General features: G+C 38.9%; 1 protein-coding gene and 1 non-coding gene across 2 annotated transcripts; one reads left to right on the top strand and one right to left on the bottom strand.

Moving 5' to 3' along the window:
* Positions 1 to 530: 530 nt before the first annotated feature.
* LOC131798969 (organic cation transporter protein) lies at positions 531 to 12187 on the bottom strand. Its single transcript, XM_059116630.2, has 16 exons — positions 12012 to 12187; positions 11587 to 11660; positions 9132 to 9360; positions 8585 to 8783; positions 7787 to 8032; positions 6855 to 6989; positions 6614 to 6708; positions 6276 to 6384; positions 5684 to 6017; positions 5541 to 5600; positions 5089 to 5117; positions 4638 to 4710; positions 4086 to 4226; positions 3688 to 3786; positions 3094 to 3167; positions 531 to 2546 (listed from the first exon to the last, which is right to left on the bottom strand). The coding sequence occupies exons 1-16, from the start codon at positions 12181 to 12183 to the stop codon at positions 2411 to 2413; spliced, it is 2205 nt and encodes a 734-aa protein (XP_058972613.2). The 5' UTR covers positions 12184 to 12187; the 3' UTR covers positions 531 to 2410.
* Positions 12188 to 14583: 2396 nt separating this feature from the next.
* Positions 14584 to 22596, top strand: LOC131798975 (uncharacterized; the record flags this gene model as incomplete). The annotated part of the gene is made up of 7 exons (XR_010716927.1): positions 14584 to 14720; positions 15221 to 15745; positions 16700 to 17074; positions 18772 to 18887; positions 20048 to 20312; positions 20812 to 21336; positions 22180 to 22596. It is a non-coding gene; the product is annotated as an uncharacterized protein (transcript).
* Between the last annotated feature and the right edge of the window lie 4 nt (positions 22597 to 22600).

Here is a 22600-nt window from a genome sequence, read left to right as displayed (position 1 = left end):
AATGGTGACTACATGTTGATAAATTGCACTTAATTGTCGACCAAAAATACTGTTAACCTTCTTGAACTTGCCCATGTACCGATTCAACAGTTCTCTATTTCTATTTAGCAAAGGAGGAGAAATGTGAGCGGAACGAGAGTCACGCGAAGGCATTAGACGAATAGGAACTAAGGTTGAGAGGTCAGCTTAGGTCACAAGATGAAATTGTGCAAAGCAACTGAATCTACCATTCTCGCCTCATTTTAAGGTCAATTCCTCTGGACGTCTTTACTTAGATTACTCCTAAATCGGGAGATTTCGGATGGATTTGGAAAGAACCTTCTGTTACCGATCGATATCCCGAGATTGACTCCTTTACCACACTTTATCGACAGGAGTTCTAGTATTGTGCACATAATCACACATGTGACTAACAAAGATAGAGATGAGAAAAAGTTACATTACATGGTGTTCTATTGAGGAATTGTAAAATCAACGACTTTAAGAAACAAGTAAACAAATGAACTGGGTAACAATCACAACACTTCATGAATCACGTTTATTGGTCAACAAAATTTAAAGCTGTAAATCTAACCACACGGTAGTGGTGATAACGATACGTTTAGACAGCCCATAGTCCATAGATATTAGTATTGGTAATAACATGATTTTGAGTGCAATTGGGTTTTAATATGGACAGGTAAATTTCTCAAAGACCACAAAATTGCATGAGCCCTTAGGGCGAGCGCAATTTCTCACTAGTCTGAAACATTTATGAGTGCTCATTTACACCAAATTGCACAAGAAATCAGGTTACTATAATTTAAACGATAAAGCATCACGAAAAATCAAGACAGACAAAATTTTGACAGTGCGCACACTATTCGTAATTTGCACTCGTGATACAACTTATTACACGTACTACAACTTTGCACTCGTGTTACAACTTTGTATAACGGGGTAATTTAGTGTTGTACTCTCCCACCGACGCAGCACCACAGTTTCTTTAGAAACTTACCCCTTTTACAACTTTGTACACTTAATACAACTCTGCACTCGTATTACAACTTTGGACTCATGTTCCGTAAAAAATGCACACGTTTTCAGCCAATCAGAAGCGCGTAATTTTTTAATGTATATCATTATTGCATCAAGAAAATAGTGCTCCGTGGTAGGCGACAATACTCCTCAAGAAGCAGTTAGTTTTTGTTTTTTTTCTCCTCATTACCTGTTTACTAAAGAAATGCACTTTTTTATAATTTGAATGTTAAAAAGCATACACTTTTTTTTATATAAACTTCCTTTGCTTTTGTAACGTCATTAAATACAAAATAAGTATTTCACAGAGTTTTACATTGCCTTGGAAAGGAATTAATCATATTTGCATTAATTAAGCATTCTTCCTATTCTATGGTTGTTGGTTTATTGCCAAAGAATCAGCTCGTCTGTAATAATCTGAGAATGTTCAACTGTGTAATTCTTTAGATCATCATAAATCTTACTCACAATAATGACAAACTATTTACAATTTTTTTTCATGATAGATGTATTTTCTCATTTATTTCAAATCTCTCTGATATTAAAATTAATTGATAAACGATTTATTTTGATACTTTAAATTATGTAACATCTGTATAATTTGTATTTCATCACGTTTGTACCGCATTTCTGCAAAAATACTGCTACTACACGCGTGCTACACGTTATAAAGAGGACTTAACCCTATAACTTTCAAGATCTCACTAGTAATTCTCCTTACTGTCTGCCATACAGTTCTTGTGATGTTAGTTTGGAGAATTTGGTACTGGATCAACTTATAATCTGTCTTGGTCATTCATGGGAGTTAAAGGGTTAACCCTAAAAGTGGAACCGAAACGAAGAGAATTATCGGTTCATTCAGATATATATATTCTGCAGACCGTTAACAAATAGTCTACGACCAGGCTCTCATTGGCGCCATCCGCAGGTTACGTTACATACTTAGCTTATCAATTTGCGCGCGCGGAATGAATCGAACTCTTAAAAAGGAAATCTCCGTGAGCTTAAATCTAATTGAGAATAATTATTGAATATTTCTTGAGGATTTTCTGGTCATTTTTACATGATATAAATCGCGATAATAACATTTTTTATTGACTAATTTCTTCATCTATATAATTGAATGACAGTTGCTTCATGGCTTTACCATTTGGCGTTATTTCGTAGTTAATTAGAAGACACACGTATATAAGTAAACTGACATTCTTTCCATTTGTTGTGCAGGTCAATAAATGGTTTTTGTTAAAGCGTGATCAAATCGATTCAAAGATCCATCCAAAGGTATCTCTCTGATGTGTAGGGATTGTGATTGTTATATTTCTGATGAGATGGTAGCTAAAACGGTCGATGTGCGTGACACGGTGGCGAGGCAGGCGCGTTGGTCACACCATACCTAACCAAATGCCCAGACTTCCACTCCGATACAAATGAAGTCCTCTGTCGCGGATAGCATTTCACTGTTGTAAGTATCACACGCAGTGCTTCTACCATGGTAAAGTTCACTGTCCAGCCACAAGCCAAATTTCCCCCTGAAAGTTATAAACATGTCTCCCTGATAATTGTCTCGTGTCTCTCTGGAACTATAGAATCAACTGTCTCTTCACTGGGGCGTTTTCAATCAGCGGCTAAGTTTCAGGTTGCCGTAAAGTCAAGCTTAACATGAATTATTTTTTTTTATTTTAAGGTCACCTTTGCACCCGTTCTTTGGTAAGTCGAGAAAAAAAATTTTTTTACGTGCCACATCGTTGGTTGGGGAGATAAATTGTATTAATAAACATTCGCAATTGGTTTTTTAGACTAACGGAAAGCGCCTTGGATCTCCCATCGTTTATTTCAGGTGCTCAAATAGATGGTCATAGATGGCTGTGAACAGTCTAGAGAGGCGACTATGAACTGAACATCAATCACACAATGTCTAAAATAACAACATAAACAACAACAAAGAAAGAGAGAAACCCAACTGGTATTCAACTTTTAAACAATGCCGTCATCTCTGCACAGCTCACCGGCTTCTGAACCACTTAGATTAAATAGCTAACCGCGTTTAATTCTTTAAACATTATTTGAAGTACTTACTCGCTACATCCAAATGCAAGGTTTGTGTTGTCCCCTGTCATATAATAATTATTCTTTCCACTGCATGGATAGATCTGAGGAAATCAACATCGTAAATAAATTTAAATTTAGGTTGTTAACTCAAGCGAACTATGCGCTAAGTCAAAAACAAAGACAAGGAACAGAAACACTGAAGTACACCTTGATAGAGTATCCTAACACTAAAACCACAGTAATCAGCAAAAGCCAATCAAGAACTCGCCCGTTTCCCAACATATAATGATCATCTACTATATAACCCGAAGAACTAAAAAAAATTGTTGACAGACGAAAGTAATGCTGCATTCCTTTCGCGATTGTTCAGAGATTGATATAAACTTTTTATCATATCGGGGCAAATATATTCTTATAAAAAACACAAAACAAAAAAACTAATTTACATAAATGTTATACACAGCCGATGGTAAATCAAAGACAATACATGAAAAGAGCCAAAGGCACTTTGATACGCGAGAGACTAGTGTGAGTTTGTGTCTGATTGACAGTGTGGTAAAGCAAAACTAGCTTACTACCGCATTAAATGCGAATAAAAATTCCTTTCAATTGTTTTCATACCTCGTATTTGGGTTTACAAGTGAATAAAAATGATTTCCCAACGCCAAAGAATTTGTCAGGACCAATCCTGGGTGCCACTGGAGAAAACACACCAAACACCTGCCACAGAAAAGGCACATTTGGTTGGGCTTCCAAGGCTAAGTCATCGATATTTCGTTAAATACTATGAGAAACGTTCTCTGGACACTTCCCTTTTAAAACTATTTAGCTTCCTTCCGCCAGGATACTCATTGAAACGCGTATTTTAGAGGCAACTTATTTAGGAGATCGGCAATCTTTGGATAAAAGGTCTTATATGCAGATGGTCTGTTACGCTTTATCGCATTTTTGGATTTTATCTTGATAGGGTTGATTCCGCCTCGCAAACGATAAAAGAAAAAATGACAAAAAATACTTACAAATCCATTGCTATCTTCGACCACCAGAAGAACAGGAGTTTCAACTTCTCTGACCCGGTGATATAATGTATTAAGACTCATACCATGTTGAAATGTGCTGTAGGCCAAGATCCACGTTGTTGATTGGAGATAAAGGGCCAGCTGAAAACAATCAAACCGGGTTAAACCTTAAGTTCCCAGGATCTGATTAGCAAGTCTCCTTTTCTAACAACTATACATTTCCTTGTCAATCAGTTAAGAGATTTTGGTATCGAAAACCATGTTTGTTCAGAATTTATTGAAACCGCGGAAGAGTTGGTACAGACCCTGTTACATTATATGAGCTCGTTTCACATGGAATCGCGAGTATACAAGGTTTAGATAGCCACTGAGAAATATTCACGCGAGAGTTTCGAGGCGCGTGTAAAAACACGCGAGATTTGTCAACGCTTCACTCCTCGCTCGCTCGCGATAGGGAATTGATTACACACTTTAGATGAAACGGTGGAAACATTTTCCGTGCCAACTGGCAGAAGATCTGATTGAATTAAGAAAACTTGAGACACTTGATACCTTGTCGATGTCTTCCTCAGACAGTATATGGGATTCTTCTGCAAAGCTTTGATGTGTAGAGATGCTTAGAGTCCTAAAAGAGAAATGAAATTGAACTATCAATTGCACCAAATCATCTTTTGAACAACTGTTAGACAAGAAAGTCACATGAAATGGTACTTTCCTCAAAATGATCTGGACACGGGAAGTTCAACGTGTCCGTCTAATCCCAGTTGTTCAAAGGGTGGATAACACTATCCAACGGATAAACCGCTATCCTAAGGATAAGGGATTACAAAATGAACTACTCTTTCCACCAGATGGCGATTTATTCAATATATAGGGTTATCCGACCTTCGAACAACTGGGGCCTGGTGTCCAGAACACCTGTTCTGTTTTCTTTATTTGCTGCACGACCTGTTTTGACTACCTTCATCAGCCAGCTTAAATACAACAAGGTTATCTCACTTACTTCCTTTTTGCGTCTTCGTAACTCAGCATCTGTTAAGAAAAACGTAAATATCTTTACAATGGCACGTTGCCACCAGAATTGGTTCCTCACTGAAGAACCGTGGAGTTGTAAACTTCACTCACTGACTGTGAATATATGAAAATCATATATGTGTACTGAGGAATAATAACTAAATATGAAATAGATCTTCGCAGTAATGAACACTAATTAAGCAGTAGTGGAAATAAGGCCTGAAAAAAATTCAGGCCTTTACTGAAGTGTAACCCATGACCTATGCGATACCGGTGCAGTGCTCTACCAACTATGCTAACAAGCCAGCTGGAAGCTGGTCATTTTGTGGGTTCGTTATAATACCAATTGAGCTAACCAGCTTAGTTTTTATTTACCGAACAAGGTTTTTGTGAGAATGAGGGTATTGTATTTAAGAAGGCTACGGTCAACTACTCCCATACCTCCCAATGTGAGGTTTGAGACACGCGATCAAACGATACCTCCCAACTTTGACGAAGTTTCTGAGAAAGGAAAAAACTGTGCATTAGATAAACATTTTCTAAAAAAGAAGAAGTTTTCACGGAAAAAGGCGTTCATTTCTTACCGCGTCTTCGTCGCATCTCGCATCATTAACTGTGTTTTCAGTACTTTCCGTCATTTCAACTTGCTGTGATCTTCGATTCGTCGTTCTTCTTCGATAAAATTTTGGACTCCTCTCTTTTAAACCATCAATTTCCGTGCTATCTTCAAAGGTCTCAATTTCCCTGCCTTTGGTTTTTGGAAGAAAAAATTGACATAAAAAACCAGTTGTCAGAGAGAGGAGTCCCATCACACCGAGCGGCACTACGGCTTGAGTCTGCAATTGGAGCTTCATGATCAGAGGAGCCAGCGCTTCGCCCAAGTAGGCAAAACTAAATACCAAGCAAACGGCCGAGCATCTGTAGATATGAATTGAAACTAGGGGTAAAAACTGTATTCTAAAATTCAATTGTAATTTCTAACGGAGAGACTGATAAACTAACACCATAAAGCTAAGAACTGAATCCACATTATAGAATTGCTCCGATACTCTGGAACGCTACAGTCATACACCTCGCCTTTTAATGGGATTTGCTCTTCTGTGCCACCTCGTTACCGTATCCTGCGGATCGTACGGCTCAATCAGTATTAAAGTAACTAACATTAAGTATAATCACCTGCCTACTGTCGGGAACAATTCAATAGAATATAAATTGAGCGAAGCCTGGGAAGCCATCATACATACACGGCCTGTTAACTGAATCACTAACGTGACTGCATGACGCTCTGAAAAAAAAGACCCAAAAAACGCATACATGTTTATATCAATAGGTGTAAGAATCAGGGGCGCAGCTAGCATTTTACGCGAGGTAGACAAGGACGAAAAAATGAATTTTCCCGCGCTTTCTTGTTTTCATTTTGAGTCCTTGTAATAATTTCTTTCATTCTGATTGGTTGTTGCGATTGCCTTACTATTGGTCAAATGACACTCAAAAGAAAAGCGAAGGTCAGTTACCTGCTTTCAAAAATTCACGAGAAGCGAGAGAGAACAGCAAACAGAAAACACCGGCGAACATCATGGAAAGAACCGTGCATGCACGTCGACCGATCCTGAAAAAAGTTTAACACATGACACGTACACGACATGTATGGCGGAGGGGAAGGGGGAAGGGAGGGGGGAAGCGGAGGGGAACTCGGGGAGAGGGAGTAAGAGACAAATGCAGGGGGAATGAGGGAGGGGAGAGTAAACATTTTACCTTGTGACCATAAAGAAGAATAAAGCAACTCCAAGCAGGTGGACAATTTCTCGCACTGCATAGTTCGCATAGAAATTCGGAAGAAGCTGTATAGAACTTATGTTCAGTCCACGGTACAATATTCCCAAGGAAAACCTGTCATGAAAAATAGTAAGAAAAGTTAGACCTTAGGAAACGAATACTAGTGTAATTTAGTAAGTTTCTGCTAGGATCGTTGTTTTCGTTTATTTCTTTCATTATTCATCGATAACGCCATGACTGTCGTTGTCGTCAACAACATCTTCACCAACCTAGTTCCTAGGCACTCTCTCATCCTTGGAACGAGGTTGCATCAAACAGCAAAATCATGATCACTACAATCAACATACTATTGTCATTGTCAACGTCCACTTCATCGTCATCAAATTGATTGCCAGCGAACCAAATCACCAAACCATCACCTTCATTCCCCAGCAGGGTGCTTTTGCATTATCGCCACCGCCATTTTTGTCTCAAACTACCAAGATTATCATTACCCCCCTGACTCTCAAACCCAATTCAAATGTAGTAAAAGAAAACTCTCATTAGAATAAAGGTGGTAAATTTTTATAGAAACTGTGATGCTGCGTCGGTGGGAGGTATAACCAGATATATATCAATAGTATAAGTCTCCTAGCATTTTATTACAAACGCTGCAAACTGATTGGCTACGCTACTCGCTATACATTCCCTGATAGACAGTGGGTGAACGGCTTAACAGTGTGCAATGGTAAAATGAAAAAAAAAAAATGGGATAGAAAAACACGTACCATGTCTTTCTATAAAAAAGTGGCACATGTAGATTTGAATTGCAGTTATCTATCACCTAATATATAACGATAGCGAATCATCATTATTATTCGTCAAACAGCAACCCCTGCTCCTCTAACGGTTCAAGAACTTTCTTTACTCACCATGCAAACGCCAACACAATTGTTTTTCTTCGAGGATCCTTGCGTCGTAGAAAAGCAAAGCATCGGTTGTTCGACTCCACGTTTGGTGGGGTATAAAATTTTCTCCACATCGATAAACAGTCTCTAAATTTTGAGGTTTTCCTTTGACGTTCGTCAACTGCTCGCTCCAACAGCACATGCGCCTCGTTTATTTCTTCATCGGAGGAGGAATTGAGTAGAAACCAACGGGGAGACTCCGGAGCGAACCTAAGAGAGGCAAAATGCTTGTCCTTTAGATACGAACTGTGTCAGTGAGTCACAACTCCGAGATTTCAAGCAACGTGATTAGGCTTCGCCCACAGGAGCGTGGGTAAATTTGAAAAAAAGAAATGCTGCCTCAGTTTTTGTTGAATGCGAAATTATTCCCTCCCTGAGGCTCCAGCAACATTCAAACTGGCGTTCAATTGAGGAGTGTGTTGGTAGTTGGCGGACTGTAGCCTCGACAACAAGCTGATGTTCGTAAGGGGAACTTTCAGGCCTGTAAAGGTCGAACGACAAGAAAAGAAAATCAGAAAGTCCCGGCTTTCAAGTCCGCATATGAGTTTTCAACCCACCGAAAGACAACACCTAACTGCGGTATCAAATTCCTTAACTCCGAAGAAGTATTTTAGAAGCCCCGCCTTTGGTAACGGTAAACCTGCTATATAATTATAATTATAATTTATTACTTATATAGCGCAAAATACATGTGGATATGATCTAATGCGCTATAAAGTGGTCAGGCAAAAACTGGCATTTTAGTACTAAAAATGAACATACTTCCACAGCAGAACGGTCAGTAGTAATGGAAGCGTCATTCCAAGAATGAACATTTGGATATTTTGCAGCGCATAGGCGAGCCCAGCTGCTGACATGTAGGCCAGAGTTGTAGTAATCCAAAAAAATGACAGTAAGGTTGGTCGATGAGTCGAACTGACGTATTCAGCCACCAGAATCAACGTGATTTGAATGGCGCCAGCTAGAACAAAAACAAACTGGTTACCCAGGATGTGGAAAACCTTGTATTAGGTTTTGATGATGGTTTCACTACTTGAGCTGTCAGCTCAGACTACACCATACAGAATAAACTCTTTAACCCCAAGATCTGATTGTTATTTCTCCCCTCTAGATGCTACACATTTCATCGTAAATTAGTTACAACAATGTGGTATTAGATCAAGATAAAAACTCCTACTTGATTAGTTTAAGTATTCTTATTACCGATTTGCTGGATAATGTATGGATATGATAGGGAGAAGTTACATGTTAATCATGTCTGGGAGTTAAAAGATTAAAAATGTTGCTGTTCAGCTTTAACTTTATGTACCTGCTGCAAATCCAATCACACCTCGCAGGAAAATAAATATCCAAAGAAAATGAAAAGCAAGAGAACTTGCTATCCCTGCTATAAAAATCACAAAAACAGAAGCAAGGAGAGTCTTCAGTCTGCCACTGGCATCTGCTGTAAGTCCTAGGATCAAAGTTCCCAACAACATGCAGACTGTATGTGTTGTAACCAGGATAAGTACAACTTTCTCCACAGGGTCAGTACTAGTCTGAAAAAGTTAATCAAAGACAAAAATTAGTAATACTAATGAAATTAATAATAGTGATAATAATAATTATAATAATAATATTAATAGCAATGATAATGGGAGTTTAGTTTGACATGAGGTCATACCAATGAATCCTGCAATCTGACTGGTTCTTAGGCAGTCTAGAATTTCCTTACTCTGCTCGCAGCCACAATAATGCTTTTCTGACTTGAAAATACAGCACAACCTTTGTCAAAGTTTTTAATTATACCGACCTCCCAGCCATCAAATAACATCTACTCTATATAGATACATATATACATATAAGTGGATGTTAGTCTTCTGTGACATATAACTAAAAATAAGGGTCTTTCAAACATCTGCAAGATTCTGAACATTGTCGTGCTTTGTGCTCAGCAGATAGCTTCCATGTTTTGGATCATGTCTTTACCATTTTTCAACTTAAGATAAAAGAGGTTATTCATATTCAAAGAGAACAACCCTCTTTGAATCAACAATTACTTCATTTCAATCTAAAACTATCCTTTTAATTCTCACACTTTCATGCTTTGCATCTTTCTTGTTATCACCATTTATCATAATTAGCATTTTTCTAATTATTATAAATTCAACTTCCAATGCTTTGTACATTAATTAACTGAAGATGATAGAAGTTTCTGTTGAAATATGTTTTACAAACTCAAAATTTTTGTCGTTTTCTTCAAAAGAAGTAAAAGTTGCTGATGGCAAAATAATCCAAGCATCAGTCCTATAATAGATCACTACTGATAACCAATCAAAGTGAATGTAATATTCAGTATATCCTATTTACTGGTATATATTTATTCATCTACCTGTATTTACATTTATACCTGGTGCCTCTAGCATTCATCACACGTTAAAAAAAAAAAGTGAAAAATTTGACTCCAGGTGCCACAGTCACTGATGGCAAATAAAATATCGATAAATTAGAAGGAATTTTTACTAGGCAGAGAAAACTCAAGCATGACCAGAGATGAGAAATCTTAACTTCTGAGAATGACCCTGACTGATGAAAGCATGATTGGAAACTGGGACCAAAATGAATATAGCCTAATGAAAATCACTATTGCCATTTTCAAGTAAGTTGAGATAATTTTTCAAGCAGTAAGGACATAGAGATTATTCAATGGAAAGTGACCAAGAATGATTTTTATTTACAAGGTATGATGCATCAAGAAAACAAACAATTGAAAACAAACAAGTCAGTTTTTTATGCATCAAGTGATAGAGTAAAAATTGTTCAAGCACTTATCATGGTATGATGTTTTTATTTACACTATGAAGTACCAAGCAAATGATTGTGAAAATACATCATTCATCCAATCAGAGACAAGACTGATAGTACTTCAAAGAGTAAATCTCAATATAAATGAAATAAAAAGCATTGTTTTCATTCTTCAGCTCCTATTTATAGTAATCCTGCTCTGAAGGTTTTCCTAATGTCCTCCCAAATAAGTGAGAAGAGGTTTAATGTTATGTTAATCCTCTATACCATAAGATCAGTATGCATGTTCTCCATACTGTTCTCTGTACAATTCCTGAGGTGCTGACAAGGAGAATTTGTTCAACAATCAAGGGCTTCTTCGTTTTGTAATAATTTCCTTTCTTTTCCTGACCTCAATATTTAATTGAAGGGTGATATATTATGGAAAGAAATTGGATGTCGGTCACTCTTACAAGGTGAAAGGGTTAAGACAACAATTAGGATCATGATTTTGCTTTTCTCATCATTGTTGTACGTAACATCGTCATTTGCTATATAAGGGAGAAGTCACAGGTTAATCAATAACTGCAATTGGTGCCGGAAGTCGTAAAGATGAACTGAATAAATTCTCAACGCGAAAAATGGGAACTACAAACTTGCTCTACGTACGGGTCTGCTAATACCAACATCTACTCTGAACGCTTGATTCAGAAACTATCACTCAACCTGTTGTGACAAAAATTGTTCCCCCTTACGACATCATCGTTAACAAACATCATTGACATTGATGATGAAAACTGCTAAGTGACTATCCACGCACACCCTGATCAAAAATTACACTCGAAAAGGAACTGACAAAACCAGAGATTTGCAATCATTTGTGATGATTCGCTTTGCATTCAAATAAAAAAAGGCAATTTCAGTACCATACGGCGAAAATTTCTCAGAGACGTTCACAACCATAGGAACGAAAATATAAATTTTTGGCAAAAATATCATACCTCGGTAGAGTTTGTCGGTAGACTCGAATTGTTCAGCGGCTGAACATCAACGCTTGTATATACCAGACAGTTCTCTGGAAATGAAGAAATATAAGTTCACATCACATCAGTGGAGAAAAATTGTTAAGATACAAATTTATATAGCAACATCACCCGAAAAATGTGACCATGAATTGAAAACCCAAAGAGCCACGTGAAGCGGAATGCGCACTAACAAATTGTAATTTCTTTCGTCAATAGCAATTTCCTATGCAGTTTTCATGGTCATCACAAGATTACACCTGTATTAAAGAAATCATTCCCTCTTCGTTCGTGTCAAACGAGCAAAATTAGACTGTAAAAGTGACCGATTAAAGACAAACGAAGAAAAAGTGAAAGCCTGTTTGAAATGCGTAACACAAAGAAGAAATTCGAATAGTGCTTACTTGCTGAAATACAGACACCCTTCTCTTGTTCGTCGATTAAGAATTCCAAAATGGCCATTTGATATGTGAGGAAGAAAAGAATGAAAGCTAATATCGACGTACTCCGATAAAGAACAGATTTAAGTCTCGGAAAAGTCGCGTAGAAGCTATCAACTGGAGAAGGACCAGCCATGTTTGTTGTGATGTTACGCTTTTAAATCTGTCACGAGATATCACAACGACCGTGACGTAACGCAATTCGCTATAACATCTTAAATGAATGTCTACACAAAGGCGCATTCTCTCAATGAGTAGCAACACTCGGTTAAAGTGTATTGTTTCTGTTCAGGCTTGGCGTCTCTATACTTCCTTTATGCTAGACAGAGAACGTAGATTTTCACTTTATAAGGCATTTTAAAATAGTGTAGTCTCCCTGATATATAGGCGATAGTTAGAGGTACTCGTGATCGACTCGTGAAAGAAATTGAATCAAAATGCTATGCATGCAAGAGTTACTCTCAAAATTGGGTGGGGCTGGACAGTTACACGCCTCTTACACGTCCCTTCTCCCCACACCTATTAATTTTAAAAGGAACAGCAGATATTTTCATTTTTGACAAAAAAAAGAAGCATCAAATTTAAGATATTCCCACGAAAAAAGTCAAAGAGAATGGAAAAGGAGAGAAATAAAAAAAGACACTAATCCTAATGTTAACTCCAAGATTCAGTTTAATAATATACGTGAAAAAATTACGCTCGTATGATCGGCTGAAAATGAGTGCATTTTTCATGCAACACGAGTGCAGATTACAAATAGGGCGCAAGCGCTGCCAGAATTTTGTCTGTCTCGACTTTCTGTGATGCGTTTTTCATGTAAATTTTCAACAAGTAACAACGTAATTTCTCGTGCAATTTGGAGTAAATAAGCACTTATAATTTTTCAAAGACTACAAATTGCACCCGCCCTACGGGCTCGTGCAATTTTTTTGTCTTTGAAAAAATCGCCATCAGTACCAAATTGCACTCGAAATCATGTTGTTATCTATACTAAGCGATGTCCGTAGCTATCGAGGATCGAGCCGTTAAAGTACTGGCACTACTTTCCTATTGGAGTACCCAGAGTCCTGCTTATTAAACACCCCTACCAAATTTCGGCTCCTGCATTCAGTGTCGCTTTACCGTTAAAGCAAGAAACAATATGCAAGTGCTCTTTTTCAGCCGTATAATTCACTTTGCCTTCTTGACCCTCTGCATTCACAGTGAGCTAGCCAGCTCTACGATGAATGATGGCAACTGCAGTAATGGTAACTGAGATCATTTTTCATTCATATATTAATAGTAGTTTCCCATTAGCTATTGAGAACGATATACTTTGCTGTCCGGGCTCAAAAAAAAAACTATTTCAGTTCCAAGCAAAACTAAAAGCATATTGGATAGCGCGCTTACAAAGTACTCTTGCGGTTGAAATATCACTTCATTCGTTTACGTGAAGTGCTTGCTTGTTAATTTATAAGCGATCGCTAGCTACAGCTGTACGCTTTGAGTTCTGCCTTTACTGACACTTAAAAAAGAAAGTCTTCCTTCAGCACGGTTTGAATCCTTGAAAACCCAAATACGTGAATTCCAAACATAACTCATCGCATCTGAATAAGCTTAAGCAAGAAAGTGTCACGGCTATCTCAATATGCTTTTAGTTTGCAACAGCTGTATCTACGAGGTATTGTCTGGTTTGGGGATAATATGAGCAATATTGCACATTCGAACAATTCTTAGTTTTGTTCTTATAAAATAAAACAATACGGATATTATAAAAAACTCTTAATCATTTAATTTTCCGTCGAACCAGGAAAAATGCTAAATATTTTCTACACAAAAGTTATCGGGATATAATGAGAATCAAACTCGGACTTCTCGAAAGACTCTAATAAATGGTATTTGTTTTTACTGATATAACAAAAATGTCTATCAGTAAAAACAAACACCATTTATTAGTTTCTATTTATTAGTTTCCATTTAGAGACCAGAGGAGGATTTTCATGTTATGCACTCCTGTTGCCTGATCTCTTATTAATCTTCTCCTTCGTTGTTTCTCCTCCCAAAGCGAAATTTTTTCACACCATCAGAAAGTTACTCAAAATCTTGGTACATTTACCCTAAATAGGATCTCTGATATTCATATCCATATTGGAGCACTGACACTGAAAGTTATACAAACCAAAAATAATCTCAAGCTTTTAGAGTATTTTACAATCCTCTAAGCTGGATGTATTCTTATTAAATTACGAGACGGGGTTTCGCCTCCTTTTTCTGTTCGGGCGCTGAAAAGGAGAAAGGTGAATGGGTTAGATCTAAAATGAAAATGACAGGGACACGCTAAGTAGTAGCTGGTAGCGTGTAGATGATTGATTTTAGCCTGACACATACTTTTTTAAACTAATGCTTATTTCATAATTGCTCAAATTTAGACCGGGACAAGTTTTCCCTGTCTACGGTGGCACACTGCACAAGAATGATGAAATCATCTTCAAGTAGTCAATACAAATTGGACGCAATGGGTTCAGACAAAATGTCCATGTGTCGTGTTCTCGCTTAACCAACTCTTGAATCACAGGCGTATACAGTATCAGCAGAGTTACTTAACCAAGCAGGTTGGCAGGGAATAAACAGCGGCCATCTTGGATTGCTTTTTAACGCAAGGGATGAGAACAACTTTGATTTTGCCTACTTTAGGTGAGTTTTGTCTCCTAGCTTTAACGGGGCGCGACTGCGCGACGGTCAGAGTGAATGATCCTCAGCTCGCGCGCGTGTTACTCGCGCGTGTTGCTCACATGATAGATACTCGCGCACATGTTGCTCAAACGCTTGTTGCTTTCTCGCTGAATGCCATTTGTGCGGGGAATTCTTCGGGAGACCATTTCAAGAGTGTGCGCAACGCGGCCCTTTGTATCATGAAAACTGGTTTACTGTTGCCAAGATTTCTCAAGTGTAGGATCCAGCTTGGCAAACAGAATGAAGCTTTAAAGATTGCTTTTAATTACGGTTGATAATCTAAACTTTTCCATCTGAACGGCACAATTTTCAATCTGGAATTTCAACTCTATAACCGATATGAAATTTCCCAAATGAGTCGCAGACATGATTTGTCCGTTCTATCTATACCAGGCGGGTCATATGCCAAGAGCGAAGGACGTTATTTCATTTGTTAAGTTTTCCATTCTTCATGCACACAGACCTCATAGTGCTGGCGGCTGTTATCAGACAGGATTCATGAAGAGCGGAAACCTGAACTTTATCGAGAGTAAAGCGTGTCCTAAAGGTCCACCCAAAGGTGGGGTCTGGTTCCAAGTGTCGGTTAAGGCTCACGATCAAGATGCACAGATCTATTTCAATGGAGACTTGGTGACGACTATCAAGACCCATCATACCCTACAGGCTCGTGCAGGAGTTTTCACCTTCCATGGATACCAAAATGTGGTTCTTTTTAGAAACTTCCAAATCGACCCTCAGCTCTACGTCTCTAAAAGATGCGCGAGAACAGTCGAATTTCCGGGGTATGTCAAACTCGATGCAGATCACGGAAGCTGGCCGAAGGATGGTTTTTGTCAAGTATCGTACTTGAATGGCTGCGGGACCGGGAACTACCAGATAAGTGTGGACATGTATAACTTTATTGGGCGAGATGGAGTAAACTTCGGGCATTTAGGTGTATTTTTCAACGCTGAAGATGGGGACAACTATGACTTCGTGTACTTCAGGTTTGGAATAGCTATTTTTGTCTCAGATTAAACTGACACAAATCGAGTTTAATTCTCGAATGATTGGATTGATCGCTCTGAAACCAGCCCTAATCGTCAATAGGGAAGTGGTTGCCCATCGTTCTCTGAAAACTGCTTGACGAGACCAAAATGCCATTCCAGCTCCAAAACTGCCAAAAACTGAAATAAAATTTGTGTGGGAGAAAGAAATGAAAAGAAAGCTCTATTTATCACGATCAATTTGAGTGAGCATAACTCGGCAGAGTAATATTCCATGTACTATAGTGATTCCTTTGAGTGAGACTTATGGGTAAAAATGTTTTTCACGGGTAAACAAAAGATTATGGGAAGAAGAAGGGCCTTACACCCCTCATCCTCATCAGAGAGGACTTGAACTGTCTGAGAATCAGTTAAATTCACCATAGGTTTCAAAAACTTTTACGATAAGCGGCTGCCGATGGTATTATAAGCGGCAACACCCACGAAATCCAAAAACAATGGCCCGTTCGGGGGCTAAACAGACGGCCAATAAGAGGTCTCCTAGGCGGCGGTGGACCACCAGTATCCGACTTTACTGAAACCGGCCCTGATTCTTATCACACTTCCTTTGCAGAAGCACTGACAAAATCAGAAATACACATTAAGTGCGAGGGAATGGACGGAATATGAAAAAATTGCAGAAATATAGTGGAAACATAAACTGAAAGACTTAAAACTAAACGTGTGTCTCGAGCCTGCAACAAAGTAAGAAGCGATAACCTACCCGAGAAGATTGAGTCCACTGGCTGATCCGATTTGGCTTTCGGACGCTTTAATTAGTCAAAAGGCTTAGAAATTTCCTTGCCTGCCTCTTCACAGATGTATAAAGTACTTACTATTGCAGAGCCATTTTATCCCACTGTCGATTAAGATGTGCCATAATTACCTCTAATTTTCCCTATTTCTTTTTCTCAGGCTGCACAGTGTTCACAGTTGTTTTCAAACAGGTTACGTTTACAAAGCCGAACCAAAGTTTGACGGAGCCAAAAGCAGTACTTGCCCTGCCGGTCCCCCCAAGGGAGCAGAGTGGTTTAGTGTCAAGGTGACCGTATCAACAGCCCTTCCTGCAGGGAAAGTCAAAGTATACCTTAACGATAATCTGGTGACGTCTTGGAATCCCCGTTATGTTGTCAAAAGTCATGGAGGTGTTTTGGTTGCAAATGGTTATAAGAATGTAGCGTACTTCAGGAATTTTCGAATGTTTTGAGAAAAAAATTCAGATGGTTCTCTATTTCTATCTCGAGGGATTGTAGATTTCTCGGAAATTCAGTTCAAATCGTATGCCGGCAGGCAAGCGTTGTAGTTGTCATTTAGATTAAAGAAAGAGTCATGGGCAATATGCAATCTTTTTTTTCTGAGTGTCTCTTCTCCTTATGCTAAGATTCGACCGTTCACAGCGTCTTTAATAAAAGTTCTCCTATCGTGGGGTGGACGAAAAACCAAGTGCATTTAAGGAAAAGTGACCAAACCGAAATCTGCCCTGAATAGGATCTTGGCGCCACCCCCACTCTTTATTTTATCTTTTTTGTTTGTTTTCTATTGCAACAAGAGGAGGTTTCCTTCAATTCCCAGCTATCTCCAAACACCAAGTTTATTTAATGACAAGGGACCAAGCTGAGATATGTTCAGAATTGGAACTAAGAGCCACCTACACTCCTCTATATATATTTTTTCTTTTCAATATTGCGACATGAAAAAAGAGACAAAGGTTTCAATTCTCAGTTGAAGATAAGGTTAAAGCAAAGTACCTGGGAAGTAAGTAAAGAGGTATTTAATAGTCGAAGGGGAATCTTTGAATTGATAGATTATAAACAGTTTACAAGCTCCTAATTTATTACATCGTCCTGAAGGAGGAACGTACCAATAAGTCCCTTTGATATCTTTGACCTTCATGTCTCAACTTGACACTTTCAAATAAGTCTGAAAATATTCCCCTTCCGCCAGCTCTCCCGACAAAATTGGAAAATCACAGTTTAAAATACATTATGTCGTGACAATAGAGGTTCATGTTTCCTTCGTCGTGACAGCACTGACATCACGGAAAGCTTGCGTTATGTACCTTTTGTCACGCATATTATTAAGTCATCTGACCTCGGGAGAGCTGGTTTATTTACGCTGTGTGCTTTGTGAGCTGTTGAGAAAATGGAAGGAATTTATTTCCTCCTCACTCTCTATTCCTTTCTGAATTTAGCATCATCGCATCAAGCAGTGAAACACCTTTTTATGTCTGATTTGGCACCGTATGATTCTCCTCATGGACCCGAGCAAATTCACATTTCCTACGGAAATATTTCGAGTGAAATGACAATAATGTGGTCGACCTCGAATTCGTCGGAGTTTGCCAGTTCGGTCGTCCTCTTTGGCTTAGCGCCGATGAATTATTCTCTTGAAGCGAAGGGAAAATTTGTTTTATTTACCGAAGGAGATCTGGATGGATTAAAATACATTCATCGAGTTGTTCTTCAGGTAAGAGCCACAGAAGTGTTTTAAAACAATGGTGACTTGATTCCTAATCGATCGATCGTGCAATGTAATTTCAAAGTTTTCAGTTTTGAAGCAGTTTTCAATAGCCTATGATGGTAACTGTTTTTAGTCACAAAGTATTGTGCTAGCTCTGCCAGAAGGTCTTTTACAGTCAGCTAGTTTATTTCGTGAAGACTGGCCTCAACAGGAAATGGACCAGTTGTTCAGTGACGATTCACCAAGCGATAGTTTACACTTTCTATCGCGTTAGGTTAGCAACATGTGACTTAGACAATTTTGTAAGGGAAATATATTGCTTTTTTGAAACAGCAGTTCAAAAAAAATTACAAATAGGGCGCGCACGCTGCCAGAGTTTCATCCGTCTCGATTTTCTGTGATCCGTTTTCTATGTAAATTATCAACAAGTAACAACGTGATTTCTCGTGTAATGTGACGTAAATAAGCACTTATAATTTTTCAAAGACTACAAATTTTACGGATTGTAACACGGTTCCTATATTCAGTGTCGCTTTACCATTAAAGAAACAACATGCAAGTGCTCTCTCCCTTGCCTTCTTGATCCTCTGCATTCACAGCGAGCTAGCCAGCTCTAAGATGAATAATGGCAACTGCAGTAATGGTAACTGAGATCATTTTTCTTTCATATATTAATTGTAGTTTTTCCTTAGCTATTGAGAACGATATAATTTGCTGTCCGAGCTCATAATAATCAAACAAAATCATTTCCCAGGCAAAACTAAAAGCGTATTAGGTAGCGCGCTTACAAAGTACTCTTGCCGTTGAAATATCACTTCATTCGTTTACGTGAAGTGCTTGCTTGTTAATTTATTTAGCGATCGCTAGCTACAGCTGTACGCTTTGAGTTCCGCCTTTACTGAAGCTTAAAAAGAAAGTCTTCCTTGAGAACGGCTTGAATCCTTGAACACCCAAATACGTGAATTCCAAACATAACTCATCGCATCTGAATAAGCAAGAAAGCCGTGTCACTGCTATAATAATATGCTCTTAGTTTGCAACAGCTGTATCTACGAGGCATTATCTCGTTTGGGGATAATATGAGCAATATTGCACATCCGAACAATTCTTAGTTTTGTTCTTACAGTGTGAAATAAGACAATATGGATATCACAAAAACTCTTAATCATTTAATTTTCCGTCAAACCAGAAAAATGCTGAATATTTTCTAAACAAAAGTAATCGGGAAGTAATGAGAATCAAAGTCAGACTTCTCGAAAGACGCTAATGAATGGTGTTTGTTTTTACTGATACAACAAAAAATAGAGTTTCCATTTAGAGACCAGACGGAGGATTCTCATGCTATGCGCTCCTGTTGCCTGATCTCTTATTAATCTTCTCCTTCGTTGTTTCTCCTCCCAAAGCGAACTTTTTTCACACCATCTGAAAGTTACTCAAAATTTCGATACATTTACCCTAAACAGGATCTCTGATATTCATATCCATTTTGGGGCACTGACACAGGGAGTTATACAAACCAAAAATGATCTCAAGCTTTGAGAGTATCTTGCAGTCCTCTAACCTGGATGTATTCTTATAGGGGAAGTAAATTACAGGGTTTCGCTTCCTTTTTTCTGTTCGGGCGCTGAAAAAGACTGATTAAGGCTCACCGTGAGGTAGCTATCAGGAATAGGAGGCGAGGAGGAAGGGTATCGGGTTAGACAGGGACACGCTAAGTAGTAGCTGGTAGCGCGTAAATGATAAATTTTAGCCTGATATATACTTTTTTAAACTAATCCTTATTTCATAATTGCTCAAATTTAGACCGGGACAAGTTTTCCCTGTCCACGGTGGCACACTGCACAAGAATGATGAAATCATCTTCAAGTAGTCAGTACAAATTGGACGCAATGGGTTCAGACAAAAGGTCCATGTGTCGTGTTCTCGCTCAACCGACTCTTGAATCACAGGCGTATTCAGTATCAGCAGAGTTACTCAACCAAGCAGGTTGGCAGGGAATAAACAGCGGCCATCTTGGATTGCTTTTTAACGCAAGGGATGAGAACAACTTTGATTTTGTCTACTTTAGGTGAGTTTTGTCCCTTAGCTTTAATGAGGCGCGACTGCGTGACGGTCAGAGTGAACGATCTCTAGCTCGCGCGCGTGTTACTCGCGCGTGTTGCTCACATGATAGTTACTCGCGCACATGTTGCTCAAACGCGTGTTGCTTTCTAGCTGAACGCCATTTGTGCAGGGAATTCTTCGGGAGACCATTTCAAGAGTGTGTGCAACGCGGCCCCTTGTATAATGAGAACTGGTATACTGTTGCCAAGATTTCTCAAGTATAGGATCCAGCTTGGCAAACAAAATGGAGCTTTAAAGATTGCTTTTAATTACGGTTGATAATCTAAACTTTTCCATCTGAACGGCACAATTTTCAACCTGAAATTTCAACTCTATGGGCGATATGAAATTTCCTAAATGAGTCTCAGACATGATATGTCCGTTCATCTATACCAAGCGGGTCACATGCCAAGAGCGAAGGACGTTATTTCATTTGTTAAGTTTTCCATTCTTCATGCACACAGACCTCATAGTGCTGGCGGCTGTTATCAGACCGGATTCATGAAGAGCGGAAACCTGAACTTTATCGAGAGTAAAGCTTGTCCTAAAGGTCCACCCAAAGGTGGGGTCTGGTTCCAAGTGTCAGTTAAGGCTCACGATCAAGATGCACAGATCTATTTCAATGGAGACTTGGTGACGACTATCAAGACCAATCATACCTTGCAGGCTCGTGCAGGAGTTTTCACCTTCCATGGATACCAAAACGTGGTTCTTTTTAGAAACTTCCAAATCGACCCTCAGCTCTACGTCTCTAAAAGATGCGCGAGAACAGTCGAATTTCCGGGGTATGTCAAACTCGATGCAGATCACGGAAGCTGGCCGAAGGATGGCTTTTGTCAAGTATCGTACTTGAATGGCTGCGGGACCGGGAACTACCAGATAAGTGTGGACATGTATAACTTTATTGGGCGAGATGGAGTAAACTTCGGGCATTTAGGTGTATTTTTCAACGCTGAAGATGGGGACAACTATGACTTCGTGTACTTCAGGTTTGGAATAGCTATTTTTGTCTCAGAGAATAGATTAAACTGACACAAATCTAGTTTAATTCTCGGATGATTGGATTGGTCGCTCTGAAACCAGCCCTAATCGTCTATAGGGAAGTGGTTGCCCATCGTTCTCTGAAAACTGCTTGACGAGACCAAAATGCCATTCCAGCTCCAAAACTGCCAAAAACTGCAATAAAATTTGAATGGGGAGAAAGAAATGAAAAGAAAGCTCTATTTATCACGATCAATTTGAGTGAGTATAACTCGGCAGAGTAATATTCCATGTACTATAGTGATTCCTTTGAGTGAGACTTATGGGTAAAAATGTTTTTCACGGGTAAACAAAAGATTATGGGAAGAAGAAGGGCCTTACACCCCATGCTTCCTCATCAGAGAGGACTTGAACTGTCTGAGAATCAGGTAAATTCACCATAGGTTTCAAAAACTTTTACGATAAGCGGCTGCCGATGGTATTATAAGCGGCAACACCCACGAAACCCAAAAACAATGGCCCAGAAATACACATTAAGTGCGAGGGAATGGACGGAATATGAAAAAATTGCAGAAATATTGTGGAAACATAAACTGAAAGACTTTAAACTAAACTTGTGTCTCGAGCCTGCAACAAAGTAAGAAGCGATAACCTACCCGAAAAGATTTGGAGTCCACTGGCTGATCCGATTTGGCTTTCGGATGTTTTTATTAGTCAAAAGGCTTAGAAATTTCCTTGCCTGCCTCTTCACAGATGTATAAAGTACTGACTATTGCAGAGCCATTTTATCCCACTGTCGATTAAAAAGTATGCCATAATTACCTCTAATTTTCCCTATTTCTTTTTCTCAGGCTGCACAGTGTTCGCGGTTGTTTTCAAACAGGTTACGTTTACAAAGCCGAACCAAAGTTTGACGGAGCCAAAAGCAGTACTTGCCCTGCCGGTCCCCCCAAGGGAGCAGGGTGGTTTAATGTCAAGGTGACCGTATCAACAGCCCTTCCTGCAGGGAAAGTCAAAGTATATCTTAACGATAATCTGGTGACGTCTTGGAATCCCCGTTATGTTGTCAAAAGTCATGGAGGTGTTTTGGTTGCAAATGGTTATAAGAATGTGGCGTACTTCAGGAATATCCGAATGTTTTGAGAAAAAAATTCAGATGGTTCTCTATTTCTATCTCGAGGGATTGTAGATTTCTCGGGAATTCAGTTCAAACCGTAGGCCGGCAGGCAAGCGTTGTAGTTGTCATTTTAATTAAAGAAAGAAATAGTCGCG

This window comes from Pocillopora verrucosa, chromosome 3, assembly GCF_036669915.1.
Source record: "Pocillopora verrucosa isolate sample1 chromosome 3, ASM3666991v2, whole genome shotgun sequence".
NCBI classification, from domain to species: Eukaryota; Metazoa; Cnidaria; class Anthozoa; order Scleractinia; family Pocilloporidae; genus Pocillopora; species Pocillopora verrucosa.
Note: the sequence above shows the minus strand (reverse complement) of the source record. Positions and strands in the feature narration are given on the sequence as shown.

What these genes read in the sequence shown, in the direction of transcription:
- LOC131798969 (XM_059116630.2), bottom strand. Translation starts at nt 12,183, where the DNA reads ATGGCTGGTCCTTCTCCAGTTGATAGCTTCTACGCGACTTTTCCGAGA. An exon ending in CGAGATGCGACGAAGACGCG is followed by an intron (nt 5,601 to 5,683) that starts GTAAGAAATGAA and finishes TTCCTTTCTCAG; the next exon opens with AAACTTCGTCAAAGTTGGGA. An exon ending in TCGAAGATAGCAATGGATTT is followed by an intron (nt 3,787 to 4,085) that starts GTAAGTATTTTT and finishes TTTCTGTGGCAG; the next exon opens with GTGTTTGGTGTGTTTTCTCC.